Source organism: Eulemur rufifrons, chromosome 10 (genome assembly GCF_041146395.1).
Source record: "Eulemur rufifrons isolate Redbay chromosome 10, OSU_ERuf_1, whole genome shotgun sequence".
Taxonomy (NCBI): domain Eukaryota; kingdom Metazoa; phylum Chordata; class Mammalia; order Primates; family Lemuridae; genus Eulemur; species Eulemur rufifrons.
Window position 1 is genome coordinate 29,677,928 of NC_090992.1, and position 23,120 is coordinate 29,701,047.

General features: G+C 39.5%; 1 protein-coding gene across 1 annotated transcript; it reads left to right on the plus strand.

The window, feature by feature from the left end:
* Positions 1–8,292: 8,292 nt before the first annotated feature.
* On the plus strand, positions 8,293–21,471 carry NMUR2 (neuromedin U receptor 2). The gene is made up of 4 exons (XM_069484337.1): positions 8,293–9,009; positions 15,368–15,452; positions 18,357–18,482; positions 21,254–21,471. Exons 1-4 carry the CDS (start codon positions 8,293–8,295, stop codon positions 21,469–21,471), a joined length of 1,146 nt encoding a protein of 381 aa, XP_069340438.1.
* The last annotated feature ends 1,649 nt before the right edge of the window (positions 21,472–23,120 follow it).

The window sequence follows — 23,120 nt, forward strand, 5'->3', positions numbered from 1 at the left end:
TATGTCATCGCTGCTAGGGAAATCCTTGCCTATCACAGAGCTGTTATTCTCATTCAGAGAACTCAAAGAATCATTAAAAATATTTTTTTAAATTTTAATTCAATATTCATCTTTTTGTAATATCTTTATTTCGACCAAAGCAGTAACTCAGAAAATGTTCAATTCATCTTCCACGTGACCATCTTTTAGAGATGTGCAAACCATTCTCAACATTGCAGCCCAGGCAAGTGTTCTTTCCTCCAGGCTAAAGCCTCCCGGGGCTTTTCACTCTCCCTTTTATGATGTCTCATCTCCTTGCCGTCTTATTAACGCTTACCCTCATCTGACTCTTCTCAGAATTCCGACAATTTACTGGAACGTTGTCTTTGAGTCTCCATTTTTACTGTGTTGTCAAAAGTATGGTTTGCTATTTGTTTATTATTCAGAACAAATTGTGTGAAAAGGCATTTCAAAGAAAAAAAACAGAAATTGACTATGAAATATTAAACAACAGTCAACTTTAAACCAAATTAAAATAAGGATATTATGCCCCCAAAGGGAAACATAAGTGATGTCCAGTGCTGGCAAAGTCGTGGAGACATGTATATTGTCAGTCACGGTGGTGATACTGTAAATTTCAATAGTCCTTTCAGGAGGACTGGAATGTGGAAGATGAATTTAACTATTTTTGTATCTCTAACACATGCTTTAAAAGAGGAGTTAAAAAAAAGTACACTTGTCTCTCTGTAGCCAGGGGTCCCGCAAGCCTGAATTCAACCAACCGTTGATTAAAAATATTGGGAACAAAACAGAGTAAAAAATACTGCAAATAAAAAAACACAGTATAACAATTATTTATACAGCATTTACATTGTATTAGGTGTTATAAGTAATCTAGAGATGATTTAAAGTATACAGGGGGAACTGTGTGGTTAAGTGCAAAATACTATACCATTCTGTATCAGGGACTTAAGTATCTGTGGATTTTGGTGTCCACAGAGGTCCTGAAATCAATCCCCTGCAGATGCCAAGAGACAACTATATTTTAGGGCTAATGTTTTTTAATCCTATTTTTTTGACCCAAGAATTCTACTTCTAGTTGTTGGAAATATTTTTATCCCAATTTTTTTCTTCTTTATCCCAAATTTGGTAATACAGTTATTACTACTAAAACACTTATTGAGCACTTACTATGTGCTAGATGCCTATGTTAACTTATAATAACCTTGAAGTAGATACTGTTATTGTTCCAGTTTTTACAAAAGTAGAAACAGTGACTCAAAGACGTTAAGTATCTTCTCAAGGTTCACACAGCCAGCAAGTAGTAGTCCTAGACACTTAAAGTCCTGTTGATTTATTTTATATTTCTGTCTCTTCCACCACCTCCACTGCTACCATCTAAGCCCAGTGACTGTCCTCCCTCATTTGGACTAGTGTAATAGCCTTGTGTTCCTTCATCTTCTCCACCTCCATCCATTTCTTCCCTGCAGCCAAAAGGGATCTTTCTGAAGATCATGTCATTCTTCTACTTAAAATGTTTCACTGGATTGTTTGATAGCCAACTGAAACAAAACCTTTGTCCTGGCCTGCAAGTCATTGCATGGTCCCAATCTCACAGCACAGCCCCCAGGCTCAGTGGCCCCACACCTCCTCATCATGGGTACCAGGCTTCTCCCTTTCAGGATATTTGCACATGCTCTTAGTTTTGCCTGGAATGCTCTTCTTCCAACCCTCACGCCCAGTACTTCAGGTTTTTAGTTTCTACTTATCTCCATGATCTCAGCTCTAGATTGCATCTTCTAGCACTCCCAATAAAGTCCCTCTTTTGTGTAAACTTGCTAATTTTACCTTATTATGTGATTAGTTGATTAGTCTGTCTGTCTAACTGAGCCACAAAAGTCCTCTGATTATTTTTGTTCAAAATACCATCCACGGTGCCTGACACACTGAATGGTGTTATCTACAGGTAACCTTATTGCAGAAATAACACTAATATGGCAAATTGCCAGTTACTTCATTATGTGGACTAATTTACACCAGAACAATCTGAGTATGCATCTGTGTAAAAGTACTTTGACAAATTCTATTAAGCTGAGTGCATAAAATTTTGTTTTTAAATTTAAATCAAGACTTCCCTTAAAATGTGATTTGAGTACAATATCAGCTATGGACTGACCCTTGAGTGAGTGTGTTGTATCTACAGGAACACTTTGTTTAAAGGTAGTTCCAGTCATACTCCTGAAATACATGGCTCAGTAATTTATATGAAAATAATGTAGCTCTTTTTACATGGTAATTCTGAGCCAAAATTCAGCACAATGGCCCAGCACTCAGACCGCAGAGGGTCAGGTCCAGTACAGGTCCTGGCATTAATGATAATTAGCTATGTGAGTTTGTGAAGCATGTAACCTTTCCAAATCCTGGCTTTTCTCATATGTAAAGCACGGGTAATAAAAATACCTCCTCTTTGGGTTGTTGCAAGGATTAGAGAATTCAAAATCTCTAAGCCCAGTGCCTGGCACATGGAACACTCCATCATGGAAACTGGCATTGCTGCTGCTGCAGCTACTGATGGTAATGATGATTTTCCCCCAGAGAGACAAGATGCTTAAAGAAATGGTAAGATTTTAAGCAGTACCAGGGAAGGAAATTTAGACAATAGGGGATTTTATCTCCTTTTAAATCATACCACATAGTCAGGTGCTGGCTTTACTGAGTCATATTCTGATCTGCAGAGAAAACTGTATATCTGGATGCAGCTCAGGTATCCACTTTCATAAAGAAATAATTACCAAAGCCTCCATCTGTTAGCGTTTTAAGCACCCTTAGTAATTCTCTGTTTGCAATCAATAAAAGTCATTGAGATTAGAGCTGAAACTGGCTTTATTTTTATCAAAGAGTCCAGAAAGAAATCAAAAGCCACCCATGATTCTCATCCCAGATATGTGACATCTCCTGCCATAGAAGTTCCCATGGACTTTCTGGGAAACTGTGAATTCAGAGATGAGTCTGTAAAAATTAATTTAAACCAAGGGTTCTTCTCCTTTCTCTCCTGTAAATCTGCCAGAGCACAGACCCACCAGGCTTCATAAAACAAAGCACGAAGATTGATCATCAAGGGTAGATTTACCATGATTAGCCAAATGACATCAATATTTTATGGAATATAAAAGGGGCCTGGGCCATCATAACAATCCTCTCAATTTAGCAATAAGGAAACCCACTAGAAAAATGGGCAAAGGACATGAATAGACATTTCTCTACAGAAGACATACCAATGGCCAAAAAAATATATGAAAAGAGGCTCAATGTCAGTAATCGTTATCTGTTCCAACTGGAGCTAATAACTCTTGTTCTGGCCCCACTAGTGCATAATAGAACTTCCTTTCTTGTTTTAGACACTCTACTTTTCACTGATGTTATCCAAGGTCACATGAGTATTTCCTAAACCCCTAGGATGCCGGAGTTGAGAACTAGGAATGTTATGCCTCTGATCTAAAGTTCTGTTTTTATTAACACCGTTCTTAGGGAAATTTGTTCAAATTGTTAATATCTATAAAATAAATACCGTCTGATAAGATAGTAATGATTTCCCTAATTATTCTTTTGACAAATGTGGTTGCTGTATAGCTAGTCTAGTTGCTACAATGTCTCTTTATTATTTTTGGTCCATTTGCTGAGTGAATCCTCATTGCCTAGAACAGCACTAGATGCTAAAGAATAGGAAATCTCAGAAAAATGAAATTGAGAATCCAACATCCTCCCAGTCACATTTTCCCAGCAGTTTTAGTGCCGTGTTTCAAGTGGTGGAATTTTTCATATTACCCTGTATGATGATAGTATAGTACAAAAATTTCCCTTCCCAGCCACAAGCAACACAACAAAAAAAGAAAAGAGGTAAAGAAAAAAGCCTTTAGGTTTACTGAGAGTGAGAGTTTACGTTGTTACCTCAGCATAATCTAGTCCAATTTCCTGACTCAGTGCTGGATATGAAAGTGGAGCATTCCTATAACAAACACTGTAAAATATATGGCATTTGTCTAGGGGCCAGTTGGTGAGCAATGAGAAAACTGTTATTCGAAGCTGAAAGTATCCATGTGGGGAGCTAATAACTTGTCATCTCAGTTTATAGGTCTCTGGAGAAAGAGGAGCCACATGTGGCTCTGAGAGAGAGAATATTGTTCTGTTCTCTGGGAGAGAGACTTCTTTGTGTCCCCCCAGAGATCCAGGATTTTCAACTGGAAGCTATGATTGCATAGGAATGTTCGGTTATCTCCAATGGGGGAGGGAAAAGAATATTTTGCCTACAAGAAAGAATATAAGCTAAATATTGCTGTCCAGAGAGGCACAATGCATAGTCGTTAATTCTATTTACCAAATATTTTTGGCTTTCTCCTCTTAGGCACATGGTGAGATGGTTCTTCTTACCTTCTTGGGGATTAGGAGTGGCCATGTAACTTGATGTAGCCCTAAAATGTGGGTGAAAGTGATGTCAGTCACTTCCGGGCAGAAAATTTAAGAGCCAGGGTGCCCTTTGGGAATCCTCCTTTGGGAACTGTGAAAATACCAGTTGGGGCCCACATTCCAATGTGAGAACGATGTAGAACAGAGAACAGGGTTGCCAGGCAACCCTGATGGACAAGTAAAACGAGCAAGAAATAAAGCTTCATTTATTTTAATCCACTCAAATTGGGGAATTTTTGTTATTGAAATATAATCTAACCCACATGACTGATATATTTGCTGAGTGTCAACAATTCCTATATTCTGTGTGTGTACCTGTGATGGCAGGGATAAACACAGAGGCCACCCTGTGGTATTAAATATTACGGTAAAGATTGCGTGTGGTAATATGTGCACAATGCTTATAAGAGTGCCTGGAAAGAATAAGTGCTCAATAGATACTAGCTAGTGTTATTGTTTTTCATTTTATAGATTTTAGTAGATGCTACTGGTACCTGCAGATCACATCTCCTTGGCTCGCTTGATTTTAGCCACAGCTACAGAGGGTAGCCCTGTGCAAGCTCATACTTACCTATGCTGATAGGGTTGCTCCATAAGTTTATGTTGCATTTCTATTTTTCTAGTCCATAACCTTCTCTGAAACATGGAAGCTGGCGTAACCCATGAGCATGAACAGTCCAGAGATACAGGGGAATTATTACCCTCAGGAATAACCCTGAAACTATAGAGGACAAAAATTGATGGGTAAATACTACTTTCTTGTCTTTCAGGTGAAAAGTCTGAGAGATGTTCTGTTCACTCACCAGGAAATCCCGGTGGAATTAAGTTCCTACTGTTGCTCCCTGAGGTTTCTACACATTAGTCCTTGGGTGCCACCAAATATTTGAAAGTGACTCTCATGCCGTACTTCACTCCTCTGAGGCTTTTTCAGGCAAAATATCTTCGCTTGCCTCACACACCGCCTGCAGGATAGTGGGCCCTCACCATTGTCACTATCTTCACAAAGCCTGAAAGCAGAGCCAGACCTTGGTGATCCGGGGCCTAGATGATCGCGTACTTTCTAAGCAGCTACCCTGACTTGTTCTACTGTACTGAACGTTAATTAAAACTTAGAAGTACTTTTCACATTAACAGATCCAAGCATATCACCCAGTTTTTAAATCTTGTAATAGTCTTTTGACCCCAATAAAAATAAAGATATTCTCAATATTAAATTCTCATTATTATTATCCTGTCACATGTCTTATTTAAAATACTATATTATTTTGAACATTCTACCAGGAACTAATTAACCCTCCTAGCAATCCTATGAGGTGATACTGCTGTTTTACTCATTTTGGTGATGCAGTAGCTGAGAGTAACAGAGATTAAATACGTTCCTTATGGTCTCACAGCTAGTAAGAGGCAGAACCAGGATTTGAACCCCAAACCTACAGTAGAGGCCATGTCTTTGTCACACCTATAGCATCTCCTGTGTTGAGCCTCTTTCTGCATCCTGTATTAGACGTCATTCTATTTGATTAGACCTACTATATATGATTAGACCTACACTGTGGAGATGCCTTGGACTTGTTAATTGGTTGCCCTATGGGTTAAGAAGTACCTTCCTTGGCCCCAAGTTTACAATCTGCTACTCTTCCCACTTATCATTTTAAAGGCTCTTACATCTCAATGAGATATCTTATCACAATATTTAAACTTTTTTCCTATTTTATCAGAAATATATACTAAAGTTTGTAAGTAGTGATTTCAATGTCAAAGCTTATCAGTAATGAGAGGGCCCCAATTCTGGCTCTGTAATAACTTCTGTATGTCTGGAAACATTGTTAATGCTGTTCACCAATTTTGCCTAGTTTTCCATCTTCTGTGCACATGCTAGGACAGCACTTCCTGCCCCTGCTGTGGTTGAGTGGATGCATATGACCAGCCTTGGTCAATGAGCTGTGAGCAAAAGTATCATGTGTTACTTTCCTTTTGGGCAAAAGCCTATAATGACCTACTTGAGGCCTTCTAGAGCTCTCATTCCCTCTAACACAATGATCAGCAAAGTTCCAGATGGTGCCCACTCTATCAGCCTGGGTTTGAGTGGGCAGAACATGGGACAGCCCCTCCAGCTGACACATGATACATTTGTAGTGTGAGAAAAACAAACCTTTATTGTTTTAAACCACTGAGATATGGCAATGATTTGTTACAATAGCATAAATTTATCCCAGTTTGACCAACAGATTATTCTTGGACAAGTCACTTCATCTCTTTAATCTTTAATTTCATCATCTGATTTAACCAATAAAAGAGGAATAAAAATTAACACTTAGTGAGTACCTCTTAAGTATAAGTTGTTTCATTATATGTAATCTAATTTAGTCATCTCAATGACCATAAAACGTACTATCCCTTGCAAAAATATTCCTAAATCCAAAGAAATATCTCAACTCCATTGCTATCATAGTAATCCAAGTCACGAGTAACTCTCACTAGCCTCTTAGCTACCTCTTGTTAAAATTTCACCCACCTTAATTCTCCTGCTCACAACTCTCCAATGATTTCTCCCTGCAGTCTGAATTAGATCCAAACTCTTTATCATATCCTATAAGAGTTTATATGAACCTGTACCCACCAGCCCCTTCAATCTAATCGTTCAAACTCTTCTGACCACTCATTAAGTTCCAGTTATACTGATCTTCCTGGTATTTTTAAAACATAGCAAGTTTGTTTCTGCCTCAGGACCTTTGTACTTGCTATTACTTTTGCTGAGAACACACTCACTTCCTTTAGCTCTTTCATAATAACATTATCATTGAGATGTTTGTTCAAGTGACATTTCCCGAGATAAGCCTTCTTCGATCACCCTTGATAAATAATTATTCATCAATTATTGTCTGAAATCATATTAGTTTGTATGTTTTCAGAATTCCCTACTGTGGGAAAAGCTCCGTGAGGGCAGAGACCTTGTCTTGCCTGTTCACTGACGTTTCTACAAAGCCTAGAACATTCCCTGGCACACAGTGAATCCTCAAAAAGTATTTGTTGAACACAATAAAATTAATGAAACAGATAAGGAAAGGAGCCTTCAAGAGTTTGAGTAACTCTCTCAACTTTCCTAAATTTCTATGGGTGTGCCTGATTCTGAAACCCACTTGCCTTTTGCTACAGCAAGGCACTGCCAAAAGAGACTGAAGTGTCTAGCAGGGCTAGCTGGTGAACAAGCGCCCTTTCAGTCTTTAGATTTTATCACTGATGCAATCAAAACCAAAAAGCAACATTGATCGTGCTTTCCCCGGAGAACCTTGAATTTCCAATGGAACAAGACAACTTGAGAATTCTATTGATCTCCCATTTCTGTCATGCCGTACAGGTGACAAGGATCAGTGGAGATTTGTACTCTTCTACCCACCATTCTGCAACTTTAACTTTTATTTCCACCCAGATTCCCACAACTTTGCAGCATGCATTGCTCTCAGGGCCCACCCCTTATTTAAGTTAGAGAGGCACGGTCTGGTCTGTTCAGCTCTGCCTTCCCAGCTCCTTCCAATTCAGAGAGAGTTCTCTCCCTCCTCCCCTGCTCCCTGCCACAATGCCAGCAGTTCCATGCTGTCCTTTCCTCCTGTGCAGCCTGACGCGCACTCATTGGCCCACAGCCTGTCGAGGGGAGGGGCTTGTGTCTGGGGTCTCTTCAAAAGGGATCAGCGTCTGAGCAGCCCAAGCTTGAAGCTGAATCATTCACTCTCTCTCAGTCCTCTTCTCTAAGCCTGTGCTTTCCTGACTGCTTTCTCTTTGCTTTCTGGCTCAGCTTGAGACAGAGCCTCATTCCAGGGGAGGCTCAAGTCTTGGATTTTAACGTCAGTGATGGAAAAACTTGAGAATGCGTCCTGGATCCACCAGCAGGAGCTGGAAGATCCATTCAAGAAATACCTGAACAGCACTGAGGACTATCTGGCCTTCCTCTGCGGACCTCAGCGCAGCCACCTCTTCGTCCCCATGTCTGTCGTGTATGCGCTGATTTTTGTGGTAGGCGTCACTGGCAATCTCCTGGTGTGCCTGGTGATTCTGCGACACCAGGCTATGAAGACACCCACCAACTACTACCTCTTCAGCCTGGCTGTCTCTGACCTCCTGGTCCTGCTCCTTGGGATGCCCCTGGAAGTCTACGAAATGTGGCGCAACTACCCCTTCCTGTTTGGGCCTGTGGGCTGCTACTTCAAGACAGCCCTCTTTGAGACCGTGTGCTTCGCCTCCATCCTCAGCGTCACCACGGTCAGCGTGGAGCGCTACGTGGCCATCCTCCACCCGTTCCGTGCCAAGCTGGAGAGCACCCGGCGCCGGGCCCTCCGCATCCTCGGCATCGTCTGGGCCTTCTCTGTCCTCTTCTCTCTGCCCAACACCAGCATCCACGGCATCAAGCTCCACTACTTCCCCAATGGGTCCTCGGTCCCGGGCTCTGCCACCTGTACTGTCATCAAGCCCATGTGGATCTATAATTTCATCATCCAGGTCACCTCCTTCCTTTTCTACATCCTCCCCATGACGGTCATCAGTGCCCTCTACTTCCTCATGGGGCTCAGAGTGAGTATCCCAGCTGGCTGGCCTGAGGCAGCATCCTTTCTTTTTACACAGACTCAAGGTTCAGAGAAAAACTTAGAACTGGAGAAATTCAGAATTGGAAGGGGACATAGAAAAAAACAGAATGAGCTCAGATGCGAAATTGAGAATTTATAGGACCTCCCTCAAATTACACAAATAGTAACCACAACTATTTATCATTTCCTCTATATCATCTTCCATTATTTTTCCCTCTGTTCTTATAGTTCTCACATCTAAGTGTTTCTAAGAATCACCTAGAAAACTTATTATGGCTAGCAAGATGCATGTCCTGCCCTTAGGAAAATTTAATTTAGTAGGTCTGATGTTCAGGTTCCTTCTAGATAAGCACATCAGGTGATCTGGGGGTAGGTGGCCACATCTTGAGAGATACATCCTGCTCTCTTTCCTGCTCCATCCACACTGCCTGCATTGAAAATTTCCTCTGCACCAACTTAGTCTGAATAGAACACCTGCCTATGTTATAGTCCAAGACTTCCTTATGGTTGCTTGATCCTTTGGTTGAAATATCAGGTTAAAATTTTTTAAAAATATGAGCTAGTGAGATCACCTTGGACTCCTATTGGGCAGGTGGATATTAAGGGATGGGGAGGTGAACAGATCACATGAGCTAGATTAAAAGAAAGTGTGAATAAGAGATCTCTGGGATTAAGAGAAAAGTATCACTTATTTTGCAACATATCTTGTAATCAGAGGATCTCTTCTTATGCTCATGGTGGCAAACTGATTTCTCTTGGGGGGGGATCTAATTTAGCTGAGAAAAACTATTTTTGATAAGGGAAAAAGAAAGTCTATATAATTCCTCTACTGGTGTATTCTGTATCCAAATTCATGGTGGTAAAAGTTCTTGACTGTGACAGTTTTTTACCCATTTAAGGAGATAGCTTATGTAGTAAACAGTTATGAGACCAGTTAGACTCCCGGGTCCACAGCTGACACACAATATTCCCGTAGGAAAACCATATACTTCTCTTGGAAGTAGTTTTCTGTTATAAAATGAAAAGGTCACATCAGATCACATCTAAGGCTCCTTCTAGCTCAAACAGTCTATGATTCCTTAAAGAAAGAAAAAAAAAACTCTGAGATGGAACAATGTAAGTTATAAATGAAAGGAGAACAAAACAGACATCATATTCACATTGTATGCTTCAAGATGGCTCTGACAGCACATAGTACGTGACAATTAATATACTCCCCTCTCAGTCCATCTCTGAGAAAGGCGATTGTCAGAAATCAGCGCCCCATAGGTGGTCCTCTTGAATAACTATTGTCCCTAAGGTCAACGTCAGGGGCCAAGGAAGAAGAACAAATTCTGTGCCACAGATGTTTAGGCACAGGGTAAATCTAATCAGATAGAGAGCTATGTCAGTCTCCTCCTGGAGAGCTGGCCCCTGTATTCCCGGACACATATGTCACCCCAGATCAGCTCACAGCCATGTCTTAAGAATGCCTTGTGCATCTCACTGTGGAGAAAAATTTTCTACACAAGTCCAAATGAAGTCCACTGAGAAATCCCCACCCCAAACTTATCAATACTATCTCTGATGCCAAAGGATCATTTATTTTGGGTCATTTGGGGAGATATTTAACTTTGAGTAGGAAACGCATATTCTCTCCTCTAGCCTATTACATTAAGCTGCATTTTGCTTCATTGTCATGAATCCACAGCTGCCTTGTCTCAGGAGCTAAGTGACAGCTCAGACGACAGCTTAGAAACCATCCTGGTTTGCTTTGTCTGTGTAATGTACCTTATGACAGCTTGTTCCCAGGAAGGATGAGGTGTTACCCAGAGTACCAGAGAACACCAGGAGAGGAACTGTGTGCTTAAAAAGTCACCCCTAGAGGAATTTTTAAATATCTATCCTAAAAGTCAGGAAAAGTAGGCCCTATTCTGTGGCAGTGACCTTATGCTCTTTGCACATGCTATACTTTCTGCCTAAATGTTCCCACTGCCTACCACCACCAGCCCTTTTGCCTTTCTCTCATTTATCCCTTATGTCATCCTTCAGTCACACTTCCTCAGGGAAACTCCTGGATTCCCTAGATATATCTGGTCCCTGTTGTGGGTGTTCATGTGTCCCAGCAATTTTCCTTCCTTATAATTTATAATTCTATCCTTGTAGACTCCTTAATTAATTTCTTTCTCCCTGAGTAGACTGTAAACTCAGTGAATGAGTAAGGCTAAATTACTCCCCTCATTGCTGAGCTTCAGCTCCTCTACCTTTAAAATGAAAAACTAGAAATATTATCTCTAAGGGACTTTTTGATAGAAGAGATTTAAAGAGACCCAAGCAATCCTACTGAGGGTTAAGTAATTGACTCTTTTGGAAGGTCTAAAGATGTGATTGACTCTGGAACTCACTGCCTTCAGAAGGCAGCAAACCCAAGACTGATGAAATCACAGGACCAGGGAAGGAGGGAAGCCATGTGCATGCTCAAAGCTAAACATTCAGTCATGCTGCATCATTCCAGGATCCGTCTCCACTGAGCTGCTCTCCAGGGTTTGAACATGATGGAGATGGAAAATAGACAATTCCAGGGCAAGTTCTTCCCCTTCTGGGAGGAAGTTCTGACCTAGTCCTTGTATCCGCTGCATGTGGCTTTAATGCTTGAGTTGATGAGGATGGATATATGAATTACAGCAAATTCAACCATGCCAACGTGGGGTTGCACTGATTTTTTTTTTCTTTCTTTCTCTTTCTTTTCTTTCTTTCTTCTTTCTTTCTTTTTTTTTTTTTTGTAGTAGATTGTGTTAAGATTGTAGAGATATTTACACAAAATCAATTATTATAATCTTGGTATTCTGCAACTAAACCTCCACAAACTATATAAATGAACAGCTGGTGGAGTGATTTCAATCAGTATGAACAACTAATCAAATAATATATCAACCTGAATGGTAATCAACCACATGAACCTTGTTTTGATCTTACATAGCTAAATGGGGTAGGGTAGGAAGGCCTCTGAACTTCCTATATAAAAATAACCATAATTTATCACTCCTCTTCTTGTAACCTGAATTTCAAAATAAAAGTTTGGGACAAGTGTAGTGGTTCACACTTATAATCCTAGCACTTTGGGAGGCCAAAGCAGAAGGATCATTTGAACCCAAGATTCGAGACTAGCCTGAGCAATATAGTGAGACCCCGTCTGTACAAAAAAATAGAAAAATTAGATGGGTGTGGTAAAGCACACCTATAGTCCCAGCTACTCCTGAGGCTGAGGCAGAAGGATTGCTTGAGATCCTGTCTTAAGTAAATAAATAAATATATAAGGGGGTAGGTAGGAATAATTAATGGTTGAATATCTACTTTGCTAAACATCTGAAGGGAAATAAAAATATTCAATATTAAAGCAGCATTGAATATTGACTGGACAGATTGTTTTAATTCTATTTTATGTCAAGCACTTCAAATTCTGTTGGAACAATGTACAACATGCATAAATATTCAATTTTTCACTCTTCCTCTAGTTAGCTAATTGTTCTTTATAACCTAAGAAAGCTGAAAAGTAAGCAATGATTAATTGACATGATTTTCTTTTCAGTGCAAACTATGTTTGTACAGGAAGCCTGTCCATTAAAGAATTGTGTGAACTATTTGTATGATGCTTTATTTTTTTTTAAAAAAATGTATTCCTTAGGGTGGAGAAATTGCCATACAGAATTGTTCCACCCAACCAAAAAAGTGACAAGTGACTAATAGATGTCAATATTTTTTTAGTGTTCTTAATTATGGACTGAAATAAAATAATAACATAACCATACCTTGTAATAATTATAACCTTTTTAAAATGGCATGAAATAATTAGAACCTTTAATAGATTTAATCTGAGATGAGTTAGTAAAGTTTGCGTTTTGATTCATTGCTGTAAACTTGAACATGCTCTTCTTCTCCATGCCTTTACCTGTTTCTTTGTATCAGCACAAGTACTCCTTATGGGTGAGTGGTACCATGAGAAAGAGAATTTCTAGAAGAGACTCAGTAATCCACATGATTGGGTCCAGACATATAAATAAATAACTATTTCTTAAATCAGTTTTCATTATATCTTTTGAGTAGACTCAGGACAATAATCAGAATCACAATAATAACAATAATATAGAACTTACTGAGTATAATGTGCCAGGCACTGAGATAAGCACTCTACATGCATGATTTTGTTTTACCATTATGTTAATAACAACTTGTCATCTTCAGTTTTCTCCCAGCTAGTCCTAAATTACTGCACAATTGCTCCACTATTTCCAGATGACTCTAAAGGGTAAAATTTCACAAGACCTTTAATTCTTCACTTTTTGAAGACATGTAGAGAGCACCAATATATCCAGGAGATAAATGGCCAGGTTAATTAATCCCACCCAAGTGTGAGAGCTACCTGATTTCAAGCATATATGTTTGTTTGAGAGACAGGATCTGGATTTGTTGAACTTTGGAGGCAACTCTTAATGACCCAGTCTTTCAAGTTTTACTTAATTTTAAATATTTACTCTAAAATATTCCCTCAAAACACCACCTAGTCCAGGAAGCTGTTTCTGACAAGAGTTTGTTCCATTGTTTCACATACTCATATCAATTTTTTCCTTATCTCAAGTTGAAATCTATCTCCTTATAACTCAATATATTGATCCTAATCTACTCCTGAGACTATAAAAAATAAGTTAAATTTTTCTTCCACTTGATGGCCTCCATCAGTCATTCAGGAACTTTTTACTGGCAATGAGAGAACCCCAACTTGATCTGGCAAAACATGAAGAGGAATGTAGACCTGAAATGTTCGGAAGTAGAGCTGGCTCTTGGCAAAGATTAATCCAGAAAATACACAATGCCCTCAAGGACCCAGCTTTACTTCTGTTTCTTGGCTCCTCTTTCTATGGTGTTCATTTCAACCTCAAACTCTACATACGTCCATTGGTGGCTTCAAGCACCTTCCTCATGATAGGGGGAAAAAAAAAGGTTTTGTTACGCCAAACCTCCTATACAGAGAAGAAGCGCACCCTCTGTCAGTTCCAATAAAGAAAGAAGTAAAACTTCCATTCCCAGAAGTACAAGCAAATATCTGAAATCTGTTTGGCCCCAATTATCCAATTGCTGTGACTGGCGGGTAAGACACACTGCTTGGCTAAGTTGTTTAGAGACTGTGACTGGAGCTGGTCCTGGGGGTCATTCTCATCCAAATCCACGACTACAAATAGGGAAGGAATAGATTCCCTAAGGGAAAAATCAGGGCGCTATTGGTAAGAGAAGAGGGGAATAAATGCTAGAGAACCAATGCGCAAATATATACTATACTACACTAATTCTAGATATTTGATCGTAGTTTATCATGAGCCCTGAAAGCTTCCTTTACCTGGCTCAACATCCCTACAAACTAAAAAAGAAATACATTAAAAAGAAAAAAAAATTCACAACTCAATGAATGATGTAGATCTTTAGTGCTTTGGGAGTTCAGAGGAAGGAGAGGGCAGTGGGCTGAAGTGGCCACCAAAGTCTTCCAGGAGTAGGTGGGACTTGAGCTGAACAAGAAAAATTGCACGTGCAGGTAGTGTTGATATTTCAAATTTCCAGATGTTACATCAAGGATCAAGACATCTTCCAACTAGGAGGAATATATTTTAACATCTAAACTCAGAAACACATGCACTCTTATTGGTATTAATATTAGTAAAACAGCATTTCCCAAATTGTACTCATCAAGATAGCACAAGGTAATCCACTTCAAAGGGTTGGAAAACATGATTCCCCTTTCGGCTGGGATTGGGGTAGGTGATGTGAGTATAAAATGCAGGGAGTGGTTAGGAAGAAGAATGATACACTATCCTCCGTGAAGATTCATAATGCCCATTAGCATATTAAAAGTTCTGAGAAGACTCACAATGAAGACTGAACTTTCATGAGGGAGGAATAATACCTGCTTTTGTTTTGTACTGTCTATCTGCCATGTAGCAGACAGATTTCACTTTAATAGATTCCTAATGTTACTATAAGAATAAATGAATGAATCAAAAAGTCGATCCAACTATTTTTTTTTTAATTTCAGAATTTTATATTTTCCATGGAATACCTATTAACGTGCTACATACCTAGGGTTCTACAGAATTGCATATGAAAAATGGCTGCACTGCAAGTTGGCCACAATCATTTATCCAATTAGTTAGATTCAATTCTACCTCCAACTTATTGTTAAACATTTGACATATTCTTACGTTTCTCTAAGTCCCAGTTATCTTCAAAACGAGTGTTAGATTTATGCCTCTCAGATCGTTAAGGAAGGAAAAAAAAATGCTTTCCTTTCTTACCCTCTCTTTCTACTCCCTTTCCAGCTGAAGAAAGACAAATCCCTTGAGGCCAGTGAAGTGACTGCAAATATTCAAAGACCCTCCAGAAAATCAGTCACCAAGATGCTGTGTAAGTCCTCTATTTTGTTTTGGTTTGTTTCTAAGAACAAAGGAGTTGCCTTTGGTAGTGAAGTCAGATTCAAAATTATCCTGAAACAATATTTGTGAGAAGAGATTAAGACCAAGAGATATGAAGACATTAGGTAATGGTCTAGAGGGATACTAGGTGGACTATCTTTCTTGGTTTACTCAAGCCCCTAGGTCCTGCCTGTTTTGTTTCACTTTTTGTTTTGAACCCTCAGAACAACTTGCTAAATTGCATCCATTGCAATACACTGTGTGGTGTTTGGTAAATTGCATCCACTCTCTGGCCTCTGAGCATCACTTTCTTGCCCCTCTATAAAATGAGCAGGTGGTTTTTAATCTATTTATGTTATGGATTTCTTTAAAAATATGATGAAGTCTGTGGACTCTCCACCCTGAAAATGTACAAATGTACATATACAAGATGTTTTTCAAGCCATTTCAGGATTGTAACACCCTAAAGAACTCCATGGGATTTTTTAATTCCAGATTAAGAGCATTGGCCAAGAGTACCTGGAAGTAGTCATTTTACCTATGACCTTGTATAACTTTGTATCAAATAATATCCTTGTGTATAAATAAGATACTAAAAAAATATATCCAAGTACTGACTCACACTCTCCCAAAACAATGTTATAAAAATATATGATCCAGCACTAGTCTCTGAAAGTTACTGATGAGAGAAAGGAGATTTATAATATACTTTTCAAATAAAAACCTAAGGTTTGGAAGAAACAAATCCTCAAGAATAATATGCATATGAAACATTCACTATGTGGTATTTGTGAACAAAAAACTGTGAAGTCACTGAAGTTGGTCTTTTCAGCTCTGATAGTCATCTTCTTGGAAATATTTTAGCCCTTGTTGGCACCTGACTTTCCCTATTAAGGAAACAAGTGTCTTCATTATTTCTTCTCTTTTCTCTTTGATGATAATCTATTCTCACAAACAGACTTGAAGCTCATTCACATTGAAGTCACAGTAACAAAATATAATACAAGTATCTGCCTTGGGAGGAGGTTCAATTTTAACAGGAATTAAATTTTTAACTAAAAGGAATTATAGGCAGTAGGGAGCAGATTAGTGACTTTTTCTTGGGGGCAAAGTTCAGAAGAAGCTTTCTAGATATTTCTGAAACCATACCACACAAGCAGATGACTTACTCTGAAAGTGTTTAATGCCAACAGGATATATAGCACTATTTACCATGAAAATTTCAAACATGCACACAAGCACAGAGAACTATAAAATGAACGTCCATATACCCCTCACTCAGCTTCAAAAATTATTAACTCATAACTAATCCTTTTTCATCTTATACCCATATGCCCCATAAGATTATTTTGAAACAAATCCCAAGCATCATGTCATAGCAAAGGAAAGTATTCTATGATTTCAGAAGAGAAAAAAATACATATTTATAATCATGGAGCTTAAATGCCCCAAAGAGAAACTGCAGTAGCACCAGTCTCTGTTTTGAGCACTGAAAATAAGAAATTTGGAGGAATTCTGTGTGTATTGATTTATAATATAATAGACACATCCCCTCCCAAACAAAAGATGTTTGTAAAGCAATATTATGCTTGTGGTCTCTCTCATTCCCCACCCATTACAGAATTTTTAGTTATCAAATTCAGAGAAACTTCTATTTTGAGAGTAACAAGATGAATTCATACACATATTTAACAGTTTGTTATTAATCTATGACTTTAAATAGCACCGACTGCTTAAATCCAACCATTTATATACCAGTTTGTGTGGCTCCAACAATCTATTTGCAATAAGCTTTATTTTCCATAATAAAATGTTTTCAGAACTTTGAAATAAGTTAAATACTGTTTTAAATGATCTAAAGCTGCAGTCCCCAGCCCCTGGGCTTGGACTGGTACCCGTCTATTGCCTGTTAGGAACCAGGCTGCATAACCGTGGACGAGCTACCAAAGCTTCATCTGTAATTACAGGCTGCTCCCCATCACTCACGTCACCACCTGGGCCACGCCTCCTAGCAGATCAGCAGTGGCATTAGATTCTCATAGGAGCGCAAACCCTACTGTAAACAGCACATGTGAGGGATCTAGGTTATGTGCTCCTTATGAGAACCTAATGCCTGATGATCTGAGGTGGAGCTGAAGTGGTGATGCTAGCGCTGGGGAGAAGCTGTAAATATAATGAATGCAATGTGCTTGAATCATCCCAAAACCATCTGCCCTCCACCCCCATAGAAAAATTGTCTTCCATGAAACTTGTGCCTGGTGCCAAAAGAGTTGGGGACCGCTGATCTAAAGGAAACTAACATTATATGAGAAACCTGTACGATCATATGGAAAACTGATCTTAAATCTTATACAATTCATTACTATGTTTAAATCTTCTATATTGAGGCTCTTTAGGATCTAGTTTGCCTGAAACAGTTATAAACTTAACAAGGTGGAGGGGAAAACTGCTAGAAGGAATGGATAACTCAGAGTAAGCAGCCTGGGTGCGGTGGCTCATGCCTGTAATCCTGGCACTCTGGGAGGCCAAGGCAGGAGGATCGCTCAAGGGCAGGAATCTGAGACCAGCCTGAGCAAGGGCAAGACCCCGTCTCTACTAAAAATAGAAAGAAATTATATGGACAGCTAAAAATATATATAGAAAAAATTAGCCAGGCATGGTGGCGCATGCCTGTAGTCCCAGCTACTTGGGAGGCTGAGGCAGAAGGATCGCTTGAGCCCAGGAGTTTGAGGTTGCTGTGAGCTAGGCTGATGCCACAGCACTCACTCTAGCCTGGGCAACAGAGTGAGACTCTGTCTCAAAAAAAAAAAAAAAAAAAAAAAAACTCAGAGTAAGCACTGTATACCTATCCTTGCACAGACTGACTTTTGCTTTCCCATTTGTCATCCTTTTCCAGTTGTTTTGGTCTTAGTATTTGCTATCTGTTGGGCCCCATTCCACGTTGATCGACTCTTCTTCAGCTTTGTGGAGGAGTGGACCGAATCCCTGGCTGCTGTGTTCAATCTCATCCATGTGGTGTCAGGTAAAAGCTCAGTCGGTTTGGTTGCATGCCAAGTGTCCAGGCGATTGCTTCTTCTTCACCTTGTTTAGATGCCTGAATATACTGATTTATCTGGGGACTTTCTATATTATAATGAAGACACTTGATTTTTGTTTTATTCAAGGATTGATTAGGTATGTTACTGGTCCAAAAATATATATACCAGATCACCATTTTAGAGGCTACTTTATAGAAAATCTCAATTCTAAGTGTGATGATTATGGCAGGAAATTGTTCAAGAAGTGATGCCTTTGGTTTTCCTTCCAATGGCCATACAATTGAACTGGTTCTTGTTTAGTAAACATCCATGTCCCTGAAATCTCGTATTGCTTTCAGCAAGTGTTGCACCCCTATGAAAGCCAACTAAAGGGTATTCCTGGGGGCATCAAAGTCTGCTTTTAGGCTATTTTGACTCTTGTCAAGGATATCACAGAATATGTTGGAAATAGTGGTGGAAAGGTCACTAAGTCAGAGGACATAGAGTTGCACCCCAATTCCAGCATTGATATTCTGAGTGCTCTGGGGCAGATGGCTTCCTTCATGCCAAAGTTTCCTCAATTGTAAAATGGCCATAATGCCTGCCCTGGACAAACCATGGACTAATGGAAAGAATCAAATGCAATAATAGATATTAAAGAGCTTTTTAAGCTATAAAATGCTGTATGTCTTTCTATAATCCCCACAACAACGTTGTTAAGTCGATAGTATCATCAACATTTTATAGTTGAAGAAATAGTTTCACAAGAAGAAATAATCTGCCCAAAGGCACTCAGCTGGCAAGTAGTTAAAACAGGGCTCAAGCCCACATCATCCAACTTCAAGGTCAGTATTCTTTCCTCCAAACCAGAGCAGAGGATGACTACCCAGGTCTATCTTTCTGTCCGTGTGACTGTCAGCCTTAGGTTCAGACCTCTTCTGTCTCCCCACCTCTGCTAGGCACTGGCTGATTCTACGGGCTCTTTAGGTTATCAAAGACATTACCAGAAAAGAAAAATGAGATCAGGTTTTGCAAATTAAGCTCCAGATGTGCACAGAGCAAAAACAATATCATCCATATGTGTACTGAATACCATGTGCATTATCTACTTTCTGTCACCCTCTCTTTTGTACTCAGTAGACCTTACGTATAGCTTATATCTGGACATTAGTACTTTTGTGTTCAATCATTTACCACTCAGGGCCAAATCTCAAAAATATTTCTATCTCTCAGTTTAAACTTGTAAGGATAAACTTAATCTGAGAAAAACAGAAGTATTTAAATAAATTGGAAAACACTACAAGTTCAAATGAGACTTGACTAGTTGACCATACCTCTCCAGATACATCAAGGCAACCAGTTTAAGATTTCCAAATTATAGCTTTAATAATGACATCATTCTGTTAAGATCTCATCTCTACTTTCCTTACATTGAAAACTAGATGAAGTCTAAACCTCTTAAAACTGGTGGAAAATGCCCCCAACTTGCCCTTTTATTCTCCAAGTTACAGTATTTCCATCCATAGACCATACACTTCTCAAACTGAAAAATTAGAGAGTTCAGCACATTGTTCCTGTACAATATAACCATTCCTGCCTCTGCACATTTGTACATACTATGCCTTGTACCTGAAACACCCTCCCCTATCTTCCTCAACTATCTGCGACCCATTTCAAGGTCTGGCTAGAGTCCAATCACCCCCAACACTAAATTTTCATGACCGTAATGGTCCTTATGTTTATGCCTTAAATTTCTTAGAACATAATAAGGGTTCATTTAGCATTTATTTCTTTAATGAAGTACCAGTATATATAAATGTTCTCCTTCAATATTCCTCCCTGCCCAATCTTTACACAGGCCATATAGCACTCGGAATGTCCTGAACCACATAAATGAGGACCACAAGGAACATGTTGAAAACAGTACCTATGATTTGTGTTATATTCTTAGCCATTACTAGCCTCTCTGTGGACGGTATCTTAATTTTACCCTCACAATAATCCAGGGAGATGGGTTAGGCTGGAATTTTCATTCCCATTTTACAGAGAAAGAAACTGAAGTGCCAGTGTTTCCCTAAGGTCACAGAATAAACCAGGGCCAAGATCAGAAACTAGGTCCTCTGATCCCCAACCTTAGGCTCAATTTGGGCTTTGGAGAAATAAAATAGAATATGACAATAAAGGAAGAGTATATACCAAACACAAAAATGACAATGTGCAAGGAATTCGGTGGAGAAAATAAATGGTAAAACACAATTGTTCATTAAGGTGGAAGAGCCTTTGAAGGAAAAGGGTAGGCAGGGAAAGGAGATTGGGGAATATTTCTTTGAAGAGATATCTAGCATTGTAAGGAATCTCAGTGGGACGAAGGCTTGATTTATTTACCATTCTTCCATTACTTGCAGTTTCAAATTATAGATTTTAGTAAAATTCCAAGGAGATAGAAACATCTCTCTTTCCTCTGATATTTAAGCATCTCTTGTTAATGCTATGGGAACATGTTCTTTAATTAAACAAGTAGGAATCAAAGGAAGTTGCTGAATATCTTAGAGAGAGCCCATGTCAGTCTAAATTTTTCCAAGACTCTTTAATCTTTCTGTGTTTGATTCCTAAATGCACAGGTGGCAAATCTGTTCAGAGCATTTTGTATTCCCAATTAGAGTCTTGTATATGTTATTACTTCCAAAAGAGGCAATGGCAGGGATTCTAGGCCTTTGGAAATATTTATGCTTCTGCCTTCATGCCTCTGCCTCAATTTTAATCCCCCACATTCCAGGTGTCTTCTTCTACCTAAGCTCAGCTGTCAACCCCATTATCTACAACCTACTGTCTCGCCGCTTCCGGGCAGCCTTCCGGAATGTGATCTCTCCTTCCTGCAAACAGTGGCACTCGCAGCATCACACGCAGAGGCCACCTACCCAGCGGAACGTCCTCCTGACAGAATGCCACCTTGTGGAGCTGACCGAATATTCAAGCCCCCCTTTCCCTTGTTAGTTGTTCGCATCTCTCACCTCTCCACCGCCCTCCGTGCTGAACAGCACCGTGAAGGAACTGTCAAAGGTGCCACCTTGAGAAGGCCGGGATTCTTTCAGAGTCGGCTTCCCTCTATGCCTCAGAACTGCAGGTAGGGACAGCCCATAATCTATGCCTTGGTATGTGATGTTAGGGAGGCAGAATGGCTCTTAGTACTCATGTGTCCATTTCCATTTTTTTTTTAATACATCTGAAAACTGAGATTTAGATCTGGGTCTAAACCCCGGAACCACCTGATTTTTAACCATCTTTCCACTCTCATTACTGCCGTTCCCTAGTCCATGAAGAGAATATAACCAGCAAAGCATGGCACCTATGCCTTGGGTAACTTCCACCATTGGGAATGGTTTTTCCTGAGTCATCTAGACTCTGAGTTAAGTTGTCACTCCTACAACCGACGGCCACTGTGAGCCACAGAGGGAAGACATGCAGGTAGTATCCACTCGATATGATTTGAGAATCCCACATCAGCGTCCCTCCACAGCAATCTACAGACACACCTCATTTTGTTTTCTTTTTTATTATTTCAGAATATTATGGGGGTACAGACATTTTGGTTACATAAATTGATTTTGTTCCATTTGAGTTGAAGTCCCAGATAGGATGCACTGTACCTGTTAGGTACAGCAGGGTTTGAGAGAACTGAGTCTAACTTTGAAAGTTCTACTGTGGATAAATTGCTATCAAATAGCATAGAACACTGCAGAGAAATCTTTCATAAAGAGTCCATCAATGTGGCAAACTTCTTGGTTGTATTATTTTAAGAAATTGCCACAGCCACCCCAGCCCGCAGCAACCACCAACCTTATCAGTCAACAGGCATCACCATCGAGTCAAGACCCTCCATCAGCAAAAAGAAAACTCAGAGGATCATTAGCATTTTTTGCAATAACATTTTTAATTAAGGTATGTACACTGTTTTTTAGACATACTACTATTGCCCACTTAATAGACTGCAGCATAGTGTCAACATAGCTTTTATATGCACTGGGAAACCAAAAAATTTGTGTGACTCGCTTTATTGTGGTGGTCTTGGGCTGAGCCACAAAACCTCCACGGTGTGCCTGTGTTACCCTACCGCCCCACGTCCTGCCATCATGATGTAAGTCCCAAAGCCTTTTACTTTAGGGGTCCCCTCATAACATAGGAATACCCCTTAGAACTCTCATCCCTGCCACTAGGATCCCCAGGACATTATCAGTCGTTTCTCATCAGTAATGGGAGCAGATACAAGTCCAACTTGGAGAATGAGAAGAAGATGTGGTAGCAAATCAAAAGACACATAAACTACACCGAACAAAAACTTATTTTCATAATTTGGTCTAGACCTGGATTTCTAGTGTCTTAGTTTGTACAGTATAGACAGAGATATGGTCTACTGTCTTGGAACAAAGACAAGTCAAATGGCAACTACTGGTCTCAAACCAATAACTTTAACCTACTCAGTCTTTTATCCTTATATGATACTCTTCACACATGTAATATAGGCAAAATCTACTTCCCAGACTCATCTTGCTTTATACCATCACAAGTAACATATACTCTATTTAAACTGGATTACTTGCTGTTCTTATAAAAATGCATCTTACAGTTTTCCCCAGTGGCACATC